Source organism: Quercus suber, unplaced genomic scaffold (assembly GCF_002906115.3).
Source record: "Quercus suber isolate HL8 unplaced genomic scaffold, Cork oak 2.0 scaffold_257, whole genome shotgun sequence".
NCBI classification, from domain to species: domain Eukaryota; kingdom Viridiplantae; phylum Streptophyta; class Magnoliopsida; order Fagales; family Fagaceae; genus Quercus; species Quercus suber.
In genome coordinates, this window is record NW_027069713.1 from 244,893 (window position 1) to 259,283 (window position 14,391).

At 35.6% G+C, this 14,391-nt stretch overlaps 1 protein-coding gene across 1 annotated transcript; it reads left to right on the forward strand.

The window, feature by feature from the left end:
• The first annotated feature begins 7,997 nt into the window (after positions 1-7,997).
• Positions 7,998-14,017, forward strand: LOC112009209 (uncharacterized). Its single transcript, XM_024041552.2, has 4 exons — positions 7,998-8,325; positions 8,445-8,575; positions 12,990-13,208; positions 13,753-14,017. The coding sequence occupies exons 2-4, from the start codon at positions 8,530-8,532 to the stop codon at positions 13,794-13,796; spliced, it is 309 nt and encodes a 102-aa protein (XP_023897320.2). The 5' UTR covers positions 7,998-8,325; positions 8,445-8,529; the 3' UTR covers positions 13,797-14,017.
• Positions 14,018-14,391: the final 374 nt, after the last annotated feature.

Here is a 14,391-nt window from a genome sequence, read left to right on the forward strand (position 1 = left end):
AAGTACACGTAAAGAAAAATACACTTAAAATAAATAAATAAATAAACTTGCGAAACATAACCTAGGCACTACTTGGTCTTGGGAGGGGGGTTGTCTTTTGTTATGGCCTTAGTAGATTTTTCATGCATTGTTGCTGAGGAGGCTGAACCTTTACCCTTAGAATCCTCCTTGGCAAGGATGGGGAGAGTTACCAGAACTATTTCTCGGCTCTGGGAGGCTCCCTTCTCCTTAGAGGAGTCCTTGGATGTAGGGGGAAGCTTTGTGGCCTCAAGAGCTGCCTTGTTTACTGTATCTTTTTCTTTCTCAATAGCACCAGCTTGAACAACCTCCTCAGGAGGGATAGTGGAAGAAGGAAGAGTACTAGCAGAGGCATCTTTGTAAGAACTAGGGTCTTTAGGAGCAGTTTCAGCCTTAGAGCTAGAAGGGCCTGACGCTCAGATGGCTGGGGGATAGTAGACACTCTCTGGTCTCCTTAAGGTGGAGGAAGCATCTACTCCACTTGGAGGAAGTAGCTTCTGCAAACCCCAGAAACCTCAGCCCTAAGGCTCTCCTCGGTTTCTGCCACCCCAATGTCATACTTACTTGGCCTTTTCTACAGCTTTCTCTGCCTCTTTTATCTTTTTCTTTAAGGCCCCTATCTATTCCTTAGTTGTAGTTAGTTGGTCCTCAGTCTGATGGAGTTGCTTGTGCTGACTCTCTGCCCGCCTCTTAGCACCTTGTAGAGCAGCCTTAGCTCTCTTCTTCTCCCTGTCAGCCTCGGTCAGCTTGGTGTTCAAGTCTTGGATCCTCTTCTCGGCCAAGGTGAAGGCATCCACGGCAGCTATGCACCTTCCCTCTTCTTCCTTCATTTGTCCATGGGAGTTGTTCACCAACTCCTCGACAATATGCATAGCTTGAGCAACCTTAAAAAAAAATGTAATGATGAGAGAAAGCAGTTGGAACATTAAAAAAAAATAATAATAAAAAATAAAGAAGCACTTACCAGCACAAGATCTCTTTTCAAAGCAAGAAACACTTTGTGTTTCTTTATGGTCCTAAGGTTAGCCATTTCATCAGGCAGTAGTAGGGGTTGCTCCAGGGCGTTTGCTACTTACCTAGCTTTTCCCTATTCGAAATCCCTGATAGAAGAATCTATGGGGAGAGTAGATCCATTCAGCACCAAGGGGGGGTTCCAAGATTGAACCTTGGTTAGATGATCATGCCCCCTTTCCACGATGGACCCTTCGCTTGAGGACCTCTTTTGGACTATCTTGGCTACTTTGGCCCCTTTTTAGGGCTCGGATTCTTTAGGGGGTGCCCCTTCCTTCCTCTATTACATCCTTGCCTTTTTGGTCCTACTTCCTCGTCTTGTTTGTAGGATCAAGCTGAGTCCCATGTGGACCTAGCATCATGATTTTCGTTCACATATCACTCCTCATTTGACGTACTCTTAGATAGAGAGAATTTTACTCTCTTGGTTGCAACATCATTAATTCCAACTTTCAACTATGGAAAATCTTTGACTACATTGAACTTCTTCTTACAGCTCTTCTCATAAGTCCTGTACATGCCACAACAAACACGCCCTCTTTCAATAACCAATGATCCTTTAGTGAGTTTTCATCTTCCATTGCCAAGATGGTTACAATAACCCACTCAATCCATAGCCAATGTAGAGAACACGTTCATTCTTAAAACATGTCACACATCCTTTAATATCATTGTATAACCAACATTTGTTTTGATTCACACATTACTGATTCCCACAATTCTTGAATAGTTAGAACTACCCATCTTCACAACACCAAAGTAGTCTACTTTGTATGTGGTGAACAACACTTTTGTAGGGATACCATGGTGGAAGGCTGCTAAATCAACAACCCACTCAATATTATTTTTAGCATCATGCTCATACTTTTGCTCTTGAAGAGAGAACGTCACAACATCCTTATCAAACACAACTACTGCAGTATTCTTCTCATTATCATTTTTTTCATCTTAGCCTTCAATTTGTTCTTTATTCTAGTGCCAAAAAATTCTTTTTATGTGCTCCTTTTTCCTACAATGGAAGTAGTCTCTCATCTCCGAAAACTAAGATCTACTTTTTTATTGTGACATGGTAACCCGATCATCAGGCGCTCCACTTTTATTTCTGCCCTTGTTCTCCATGACAAGAGCGTGATCTTATGCATTATTTACACCTACATCTCTCCCACAAACCTCCTTACTTAGAATTAAATCTCGAATATCATTATATTTGAGTTTGCTTTTCTATGCAAAATTGCTCACAACCATTCTCATGGCCTCCCAACTGTTTGACAAAGAAACCAAAACAATCAATGCATGAATCTCGTCATCAAAATCAATCTCTAATCCCCAATAACAATTAAAAATACATTTAGAGCAAGAAATCCTAACAATTAGGGTAATAAAGGAAGCCAAAAGAAGACTAATTGCATGCATATGGTCTCTTTATGCGTTTTCCAAAAAACCTTTTTTCAAAAAGAAAGTTCGACATTCAAATGTGCAAGGCATTATTTAGGTGCTTTCTTATGGTATTTTGGGAATTTTGTTAGGGTTTTATGTCCCGATTGTTACAATATTAACCAATTTTAGTCACAATATACTTTACATCTCAATTGAATAATATCACATAAACATGACTCACATAAGACATCAAAATAATGACCTAGTAAAACCGATGAAACAAACTATTTCACAGTAAAAAACTTAGGGGGACTTAACCTAACAATCCTCAACGTAACAAAGCCACTAGAATAGAATGGAAGTTTATATAGAATATTTAATCTAAAATCTAATGCTACTTCATATAGTAATTACTAACATGATCACATTTATCTCTGAGATCCATGGACTCTTTTATTTTTATTTATTGCACATGAACTCCCAGTTCATGACTTCGAGATCAACTCTTAAAGGTTTCTCCAATAATTGTAGTCAACTAGTTGCTCACTAGATCTTTAGTATGCACCTATGCTCCAGTTGATATTTCAGGAGAACTTCGAAAATTCTAGATCTATGTTCAAAAACACTGCCCTATTATGTGTGTAAAAACATGCACTAGTTATATTTATAGCGTCTTAAGTTATACAAAAGCCTAGATCCAACGATTGAGAAAACAAGTTGTTTATCAATTTTGCCAAACTCTCAATTGGCTGAGACATGCAGTTCGACCAATTAAGATAAGTGAACTTTAACCTGTCGAGCAGTAGTCGAAATGCAATGCAATAGCAGTTTTTATAATTCTAAAAGAGCTTTTCAAAATAGCATTGCTCTTTTATCAAAATACCTCTCCGGGTGGTTTTTCAGTTCAAAATTTTTAACTCCTTTGTGTTTTAATTGGAAAAAATTATGCTTCAAGATTAAAGGGATTGGTCATTTAATCTCAAGAATTCCTATGCATCGAGATAAGTCCTCAAAAATTTTTAATCTTAGCATTTCATTCTTCAACTTGATTTATTTATTGTATTTAGTTTCTTCATTATTTTTTCTTTTAATTCTAGATAGTAACTTTCTGTTTATAATTAGAACAATGTCTCAAGGGTGCGTACTCGTAATCCATCCCTGCGTATGCATCCTAGGGCAATGCATATGCAGTCATAGTCCCTGCGTATGCAGTCGCCTCCTAAGAACTCAAAAACTCAATTTCATGTCTTTTTCTTTGTTCTCTATTTAATAAGTGTTGAGGTACAAATTTTTGGGCCCTAATTTCATTAGCCCATTCACTAAAAAATACCCACACAAGCCCATAAACTATTTTGAGCCCACATAAATATTTCCCACGTATTACTCAAATATTCTCCATGTTATTGGGCTCCCACAATTATTCCCTACATAAGCCCCATAAATTACCTTAGGCCCTCTCACAAATACTACTTATTATATCCTACATGTTATCCAACTTGGGTTTTCCACAAAAATACCTATCACATTACTACCAAATTGGGCCACAAAATTAAACTATCTCCATAAAAAAAAATAAAAATAAAAAATAAAAATAAAAATAAAAAACCCAAAATCATTTACCTTATGGGAAAAATCCAAAAAGCTCAACAGAACCCTCTTAAAAGCCCGTTGCTACACGGCACCTCTAAAGCTCATTACTACACAACACCTCTTAAAAGCTCGTTGCTACACGTCAATATTTTTACAAAATCTTACAAAGCCTAAATGATATTTTGGCACCTATTTTACAAAGCCCAAAAATTATTTTGGCAATTACATACAAAGCTCAAATACTATTTTGGCACCTATTTAGTGGTCCGTGGAAGAAGGCTGGTCATAAGTGATTGGGAGTGTAGTCTGAGGAGAAACACCTTCTCGGCTAAGTATTGTAGAGGTCAAAGGTCTGACCTTTCGTCAAGAACAAGGCACCAGACGATCATATTGGTAAGGATAAGCATCAGATGGGGATAAGACAAAGGAAAGCTAAGAAATATCTAAGAAGATGCTACCGCCACATTGAATGCTCTGCAGCTAACTTTCTGACTGCATTAATGTAGAGGTAATACCTGAACAGTAACATTCAACCTTACAGCTACCCACAAAGACTTCAAGAAGGTGCTGATGGGACAAGTGTCAAAGCCAGCAATCTGATCTACACGTGGAGAGCTAAGATGGAGTGAAGAAGGGGGATATAAAGAAGAAAGATCCCAATACAAGAGGATCTTCAAATAATCTGGAGAAAAATGAGTGTACCCTCAAGAACCGTAATTGTGTTTAAATCCAAGAGAAATATATAAGAACTACTTTCCTCGAACTTTGCCGAGGAGGATTTTCCTTGCACTAAATTGTTTATTTATACTTTCAAGCATCACTTAGCCTACAGTGATTGTTGTCCAACTCATTGGAGTTCAGTTTCTAGCCAACTCTCTACAAATTCATTGTTTTGGACTCTTTGGGCCTTTGTCCATTTTACTTGGGCTTTGGGGAGCAAAACGTGCCTTTACAGTCGTGAAGCATGCTTGGATAACACTTTTGGGAAGAAACTTTTCTTTCATGTTGTATTGATTTTTGCATACTTTTTGAAACTATGTGATTGAATGTAAACTTAACAAGTTGTGTATATATTAGTGTTTTTTGACATACGTATTGAAATGAAGTATTTCAAATTTTTCATCCTTTATGCATATCTTTAATTTGTTAGTATAGTCCCTAGATATGGTTTTTGAATTGTAAAACAGGTTAATGAAAAAATTATTATTTAAAAAAATGATTTATTTATTTTTAATTTTTTTTTTAAATTATTTATTTATAATAAAAAAAAAAATCAAACTATTGCAACAAGATTTTCAAAGTAAATCGTTGCAATATGTGAAATTTATTGCAATGAAAATTTAGTATTGCATATGTGGGGCCCGTGGGCCTGACAGTCACAGCCTATCGCGTAGTAGGCCCAAGGCCAACGCCGAGGAGGACTGACCAGCCAAGGCTAAGTTAGACAAAGCCTCTTTTTTGGCCCACGCCGAGGACCTCTTCGTCCTCGGCATACTAAGGATAATGTTTGGGAGGGGACAAGCCCAGAGCAAGCTGCCACATTCACACTTAATGCATTCACCTAACCCCTCTGACCGCATTAATGGGGATATAACCCCTTAGCAGGGCAACGTTGATCAGAGTGAACCACTTGAGTACCGATAAGACCTCTGATGGGACGGACGGCCAGAAGGGAGGCAAATGGATGATCAACAGATGGAAGAAGGAGATAGGAAGATGAAGACTATATAAGAAAAGCAAGTAAAGTAAAGAGAGAGGGGGGGAAAAAAAAGGGAAAGGAAGAAAAGGGGCTCCTCGGCCATGGGCCGAGGAGCATTTCCCCAGTTGTAAATTAGCTCTAAGTATTTTCTTGTATAAAAGAGAGTTCATGCTTGATGAACGACGGCCAGCACCTAAACTTTTGACCCATTCTCTATAAATTTATTGTTTGGGCTTGATTTGGCTGAAAACCCATCTGTACTCAGGGTCAAACGCAAATTGAGTCCCTACAGCATAAATTTATTGCATCGGAGTTTATTACAACAGCTTGCATCGACTTTTTTGTTGTTACAATAACACCTATTATAGAGACGTTAGTTGTTATTGCAACGACTTTTTTCATTGTATTAAGCATTTTTTCTTGTAGTGAACTATGGTTTAGTTACATATATGTACGTGAATCCAAAAATGATTATTACCATATCCAAGTAAATTGATCCCTCTCATTAATAAATGGAGGAAGTTAAGCAGCAATTCGTATTTTCCTTTTTCCTTTTTCTAGTATATTCTATATTTCTATTTACTTAAAATAATTTAGGAGAAAATTAATGTCAATTAACTACTGAACGAATTTTTTTTTTTTTTTTTTATGAAAATTAATCACTGAATGATGAACACGAAAAAAACTCCATGTTTGGGTTTAAATGGATAACCATGAATTCCTCTTTAATTCATTTTACTATAATCCATAAGCATATTTTAATTTATGGTTATGTTACCAGGTTCCCTTATGACAACTATGAATAAAATATAATAGAAAAGTTTTAAAAATATAAAAAACTATTAACAAAATTAATTACTTTATCATTTTTCTATAAAATATTTTTAAAAGTGGTTCATAAACTATTACCTTTACAGACTGTTATTAATTATTATTGATAAAATTCATTACAATTAATGACTGAATGTTAGTATATTTAGTAATGGGATAAACAAACACAAGGTGGCACTCTCTCCAAATTGATAGGGCTTCACCTATTTTGCTATTGTTCCGCTGTTCCAATCTAACGGATACATCTGATTAAAGGTTTAGAGTATTTTGTTGTTGTTCCACTGTTCCAAATTCCAATTCCAACATCAAGGCTTTTTTAATGTTGGGTTAAGGTTTAACTTAAGTATGAAATCAAAATGACGAAGGTTCACTTTTTGTTACGATAAAGACGGAAAGTCTACGTATGACCTCTGCGCAGAACTGTATAAGAAACTTCCTTAATATAAGTAGTTATATCATGTACGAGTGTATAGTCAAGTAAATTATAAATGTAAAATGGCCTTTTTTTCTCAAAAAAGAAAAAAGAAAAAGAAAGTATAATGGGCATACATCTATTGGGCTTGTATGCTAATGGCCTCCCCTCAAGCTCATGTTCGGTGATATGTGACAAACTTGAGTTTGGAGAAAAAATGTAGAAGCTGCCTGGTAAAGGAGGTTAATTTGTACGAAGATGTCACCTATTTGATCCTACGAGCAAAAAGAATGTAGCTGCAATGTACTAGATTTTGTTTAATTTTTGAAAAAAAACATAATAAAATTCAGGCTATGTTTGTTTCGGGCGTAAAGGAAAATTGAAAAACGCGATGATGGTGTTTGGCAACTCAAGAAAATAAGGTCAAACTGAAAATTAATACATATGACCATAAAATAATCCGCCCATACCTGCAGAATATTTTATACACTAATATTACCTAATTACCATTTACACTCCAAAAGATTTTGTTCTACTCACTCTCACTCTCATCACTCAACAGAGAGATTGGTCACTAATGAGGCCCCAAATCATCATCCTCGACCCATAGCCCTGTCGTCGTGCATGCAAACCCCACAATTTGGGTCAGATTCTCTCTCTCTCTCTCTCTCTCTCTCTCTCTCTCTCTCTCTCTCTCTCTCTCTCTCTCTCTCTCTCTCTCTCTCTCTAAGGATGATAGTGTTTAATGAATGGTTTTGTTTTTTAAGTTTATATTTTGAAATTTTCTATTATAAAATTTGTTTGAAAGCTGAGAAAATGTGAGAAATTAATAAATAAATAAATAAAGCATTTTTAGAATACAACCAAATAATTGAAAATGTTTTTCAAAATACAATCAAACATTTAAAAATATTTTCCATTTTCAAAATATTTTCACCTGAAAAGAAAATATTTACATGTAGCATAACACAGCTCTAGTTTTTTTTTTTTTGAGAAACATAACACAGCTCTAGTGATAAAGCAAAATAACCGGCGGTTAGAGCTCACAGGCTTCCCACTCTGCCACATGTCGCAGTGTCTTTGAAACCTTACCTCCAAAACGACACGAAACACTCTCATCAACGAACACCTGTTCTTAACGTTCCCAACCGCCACAATATCTCTCTCTCTCTCTCACAAACATGAAGTGTGTTTCCGAAATTCATTTTCCACTATCTGTAACCAAAGCTGAAAATGGAGAAGAAATCATTGCTGGGAGTACACAAGAGAAAGCCCATTAAGCGTGTCAAGAAAAACTTGCTCAAGAAAGTGGCAGACTATCTCATTTCCGATTCTTACCACTTTGCTCCTCTCATCTCTCCCCAACCCAACACTTTTCCTCCTTCGAGTAATTACTCTAGCTTTCTTTGCTTTTCTTCTTTCTTTTTTTTTTTCAATTAAAATTTGGATTTTACTCCATGTTTCTGCTGGTGGGTTTTCAATATTTGCTTTAATTTTTGTTCTTAGGAGTGGAATTTAGAGAACCCATCAAGAAAATCAACAACAAGAATGTGTTCAAGAAGATTGGGAGTTTCTGATTTCTGATAATTACATGTATGCTTCCTTGGTTGCTTCTCAATCAATTGTAACTCCTACAGGTACTTTTCCTTCCATTTTTTTTTTTAATTTAAAATTGTATGCAAGTTGAAAATATTAATTCTTGGGATTTGAATATGTCCTTGAAGAATTATATGCTTTTGTTTGACATTTTTTGTTAAGAAGAATTTGTTTTGGCTGTTTTTTAATGAAATGAGGTAATGCTGGTTTCTGCACATTTGTGCAGCCATTAGTAGATTTGAACATTCTGTGACTCAACTAATGGTTTAGTATTGGAATATAATCTCTATAAAGCAAAGCATTCTACGCATGAGTGAGTAACGGGCTTAAGGAAGCTGTATGATTGGGTTGGAGTTTGGAAATCTTGGAATTCTTCTATTGTATTTGTGGATTTTCTAGTGCAACTGACCATGAAGAAGTATCTCTTAGAGATAGGGGAAGGGTATCAGCTAGGGTTGGCCTTTGTATATGCAACTAGTTCGTTGTATAGAAGTACAATCTTGTTTTTTAGGTGAATCATTTTGAAACAAAGGTATACATTATGGCTGCCAATAGTAGCCTTGTAGCTTAATGACATTGCCTGTTCTCTTGTGTAATGAGAACCAGGGTTTGAATCCCTCTCTCCCAGTTTTTATTTTTATTTTTATTTTTTGTGACAATTGAATATTTGAATTATCAAACACATTATGGCCATTTTATATTGATACAAGATGTCATTTATGATCTTTTTGATGAGCAAGCAAGAAATTTTATCAAACTATAACACCACTTTACAAGTCAGCAAAACATATGAACATGACTTTCTTGACGAATAGACTACAAGAGCGCCTTATAACAAAGTACACCTCTAGAGGGTCATTTACACTTCAAACTCAACATTCTATTACCCAAGACCAATATTCTTAACAAGAGATTTTCTTAGATTCCTTGTTAAGAATTGAAATTAGAATTACTTCTAAAAAAAATTGAAATTGGAATTTCAAAAAGAACAACATAGAGCTCCATTCAAAACTGAGTTTTCAAAACTTCTTTTTATTTTTGGATAAATGAGAATATTGAGGAAACAATACAATACAACTCAAACTTGCAGCGCTGCAGCTGCAACTACCAACATACCAAGTCCCAACAAAGAGACTAAACAACAAATACTTTTATTTACTGACCAAAAGTAATACCAAACCTCAAGCTGTATACTGACACCAATCAACAAACAGATAGATTACACCCTGTGATAGTTACTGACTAGTGACTATCAAAAGCCAGGGAGATCCTGCTTGTGTTTTTCTTGTAGAAATGGAGTTGAGAGACAGGATCACCTGTTTTTTGAATGTTGTTTCACAATGAGGCTTTGGAAAGAAATCATGAAGCTGTCTTAGTTCACTAGTTCTCAACCCTAGTGTCAGGTCGCAGACATTGTAGAATGGGGTATCAGCAAATTGGCTTGGATTGCTGCTATATACGACATATAGTCCAAAGGAATGTGTGAGTCTATGGAGGCTAGGTGGAGTTTGAGGCTTCCTTTTGTAGTAATCCTAGCTTTTACTTCCCATTTAACAGCTTTCTAGATACTTTCTTTTGTTTTCCCTTGACTTCCATGAATTTTCAGGTTTCTTTGAGACCAGATTTGATACACAACAGCCCCCCTTCCCCCAAGTTATCTTGCCAATTACAGCCTTCAGGATCTTACCTTTCCAGATCTTCAGCCCCCTCAACCACTTTATCCCATTCCATATAATGCCTGCAAAGCAAACAGTACCTCATTGCCTCTTTCTGCATTTTTCTGGATAATGATCACTCTAAAGAGAGATGGTTTACACTTCTAAGTAACTTCTACAGAACACACAAGCTGTTCCACCATTGTGTCCCTATTGGATTGATATATATCTCTTGTAGACGGTTATTAAATGCTAGCCAAAGCATGAGGGTTTATCCGGGATTGCGATGGAGAACCAAACTAATTTCTGTAAGGCTTGTCCCTGATGGCATTCCAGGTCTCTGCAGATGCATATTTTCCAAATACTCTAGAAAATGGTTTTGCATAACAACTTTGTTCAACAGAGCACTCGCTTTTGAATGTAGCTACATAAGTGACCATTCACCTTTTAAATCTAAATGGTGCCCCTTATGCTTGGGTCAGCTTTAATATTTCTTTTATTGGTAGTTACACACACACACACACCTGGTGGTCTTGAGCTCATGATCTCACCCTCCATCTTCCTTTTACAAGGGGAGGTGCCGTTTGAGCTAGAGCTCTTGGCAAAGTTAGTGGTTGGAATTTCTTATGTTTATTAGATTTTTTGTTCTATTTTTAGGCATTTGCTGTCCTTATCGTACTCCCATTTGAACCATACATCTTCAGCTTTCTGGCCCAATTCAACAGTATTGGCTACACATGAGCAAATCATACCAATTGACTTGTTTTCTTCTTGTGTTTAATGCTGGTTACCTCTGCAACTCTTCTTTCTTTGCATTCAGAGATGCACTTCATTGGCTTTCAGTACAAACCTGATGTAATGGTTAGTAAAATGCTCACCAGAGCTTTAGAGAACCGGAGAGTGTTATCCAAATATTGGGGTTATGTTTGCTAATGTCTTGAGAGATATGTATTGAATGCAGTGTTACTTTTGGATCCAAGACTCCAATTCTAGTTGTTTGGAAAATTGGAGATGCTTGTACTGATTTTGTTGCTAATCGTGAGAATACTTAATCCATACTGAATGTTATGCTCAATATATGTCAGTAAAAGCTATGATTGATGAATACGTTGAAAGATTTGACTTTGATTTTTTTAGGAATTGGACTTTTATGTAGTGGGATTGATGTAATTTGAACCAAGATATTGAAGAAGTAAATGTAAAATAAGAAGAATGAATAAAATATGGAAAATTTTCTGCTAAATGAAATAAATAAAGGTTCAAGGAATTTGTTCTTTGTTGAGGCCTCACATTACATCAATTGTTCCTATGTCTAGAATGAAATATTCAGTATTTCAGGTTTTCTTTCAGCTTTCATTATTTGCAAGCATATAGTATAAGTTTTAGGCTCTGTAATTTCCCAGAATATCTAGAAATAGGATTTTGGATTTATATTCACAAAATAGATTGTCCCCCTTCCCCGACACACAAAAATTTAAAGGCCAGGGGGTGGAGGGAAGGACAGCTTGGCACTCAAGAATGAAAGAAACAAGATTTTATCTGGGAAAATACTAAATTTGGTCAGATTTTAGGTGCTTACATAAAAACTATACCGTATGAAAACTAATTGCAACCCGAGCATTAGCATATTGGGAAAACAGCAGATTTTCAAACACAGAAGTTAGGGATTTAGGGATAATCTAGAATGTGAAGTCCTTTGTTAATAAGAATTTTTCTCCCTTAGTATTCATATCATGTGATATATGTTGACAAAATGTGAAAACAGTGCACCCAGATTGATGAATTATATGAAATATATTAATGTGAGTTGGATAAATTGCTATAACTATCCACCTTGTCTACCTATGCACAGCTTTTGTCCATGCAAGTCTACTTATATTTGCCAACATGATTTGAACATGGTTTTCATTCTCTCATGTTGTTGAATTTCATATTATCTTCAAACATGCATATGAATGCTTTATATAAAGTGGCTTCACAATGAGACTCTGTTGATGATAGTTGTTTCATTCTGAGGTTGAAACTTGCCTCTACTTAAAATCTTATTTCTCCCTTCATTTTTCTCTTCTTAGTAACCTGATAATTTTTCTAGAATGATGGAAACGATTTTAGGATTGAAAGTGGGTATGGTATCCATTGGAGAAGGAAAAAGAATATGAAGACAGTATAAAAATTCATAAGATGTGACATTACTTATAAGTTACAAAGTAACAAGTGGCGAATCCAGGCTGCAAGAGGAATCATCTCTCTGAGCTAGTAATTCTACTTTGCATTTTTTATAAAGTACTAAAGAGTTTGCAGAATTCATGTCTCCGTGACATGTAGAGTGCTGTACATGATTTACTTTCCTGGCTCAGAAGACATATAAAGTCCCATTCCAGAACTAACTTAAACAAATTTATGGATATGGTTTTCTTCATACCATTAACACAATTTCTGTGAGCTTTTGTTTAATTAAGAGAGAGAAAATAAATAATAAAAATGAATTTTTAAAGAAAATGTAGGGCTAAGAGTCTGATAATTTCCATAGTTGTCCAAGTTTACAAGAACATGTGTGTGAGGTGATGTTTAAATTTTCATTTAAGCAGATATCATGGTTTGATCTTCTTCTTGTCCTTACACTTTTGTTTCTTTCTTTACTTTCCACTACCTTATTTCCTCCACTACCAGTAGTCTTATTGATTATGGGGAGCATAAGTTAATCGTGGAAATGGTTGTAATGAGCTTTTTTTTTTTTGCGGTGTTACTTTTGTTTTAGAAAAATGTCGTCTTTTTAAATATTTGGTTTATTAAATTCCAGAACCTTCATGGCACATCAAGAGGGTCACTACAGCAGTTTCAACGAGGAAAGTCACCATGATAGACAAGGAACCAACAGATCGGTCCTCAAATAAAGTAGCAAAGGATCAAAGTTCCAAGAACTTGCTTCATGAAACAAGCATTTCTGAAAAAACTCTTGGGCACAGAGAAATGGTGAAGCACATGGTTTACCAAAACTGTCACTCTACATCCATTTCAGGTCCCATTCTTGTCACATGAAAAGCTCTGTTGTCTAAGTCCCTTGGTTAATTTTTTGGTTTCTTCTTTTTCCTACATTAGATTACAGCAAGATATTTATCTTTTTCTTTAGTCAGTGCTGTATTTGTTTCTTTGTGACATATCTCATTGGCAAAGAGCATAAAAGGACTTTGGCTCAAACAGTTAATGTTGATGCATGTTTACCTCCTGATCATCAAGACGAATTTCAGAATTACTTAAATAAAAATTCTCCTCCAAATTAATAGAAGATTAGTAGTAATTTGAAGGACTTCTGATTTAAAAATGAGTTGTTGCAACCAGTACACATGGCAATTAACATTTGGGTTATATATAGTGTGTCTAGTCTCAGTTTAAACAAATTGGTTGTTAAGTGATTTTGTGAATATTCTTTAATATTATACCAGCATTATTTCCAGTTCTTTTTAAACCAAAAGACTACTTCTGTGTGCAGCTCTCTTTATCTTAAGGTTGTGAGGAGCTCTGGTTTTCTGAAAGTAATTTAGATGGTTTTGTTTGTGTCACAGGAAAGGAAACGCTCAAATTTGCAGCTAAGGAAGCTCATTGTTGACTGAAAAACTGGTACATCAGTGTACTCAATTTGAGTAATTAGAAATATACATGCATCATGTACTTAGATGCATATATCATAGTTAGTATACTTATTTATTGTATTTTGTTGTAAGTGGGATAATGAGGCTGTTGGTGAAACTTATGCCTGTGTGTTGTTCATGAGTTTGTATAATTTCTTACTCTCAATAGTTAAGACTATCACAATGCTTTATCTTTGAACTTGGTAAGCTTTGGATATGGTTCTTGCAACTTTGAAGATAATTAGCCATGTGTCTTTTAATTATCAATGCCTTAGATTCATCCCCCATACTAGGTGAAGATTCCAAATTGAACTTTTGTTGCACAACTGTAGCAATTTCTGACTTAGGTAGGTTTGCTTAAACCAAGATTAGGAAAGGAAAATGTAAAAGTAATTAAATTCTGGATCTTTTGGAAAATATAGATTTGGGATTGATCCTTTGAATGATTGAACTTAACAGCGAGACATCATGTATTGGGGCCTAAGCATGTCTCTATCTTGGACTGAAAGGAACATGTCCTTTCATGCTTAAATGTCTTTAGGTGATTTGACTGAACTGCAAGGTGACATGAAC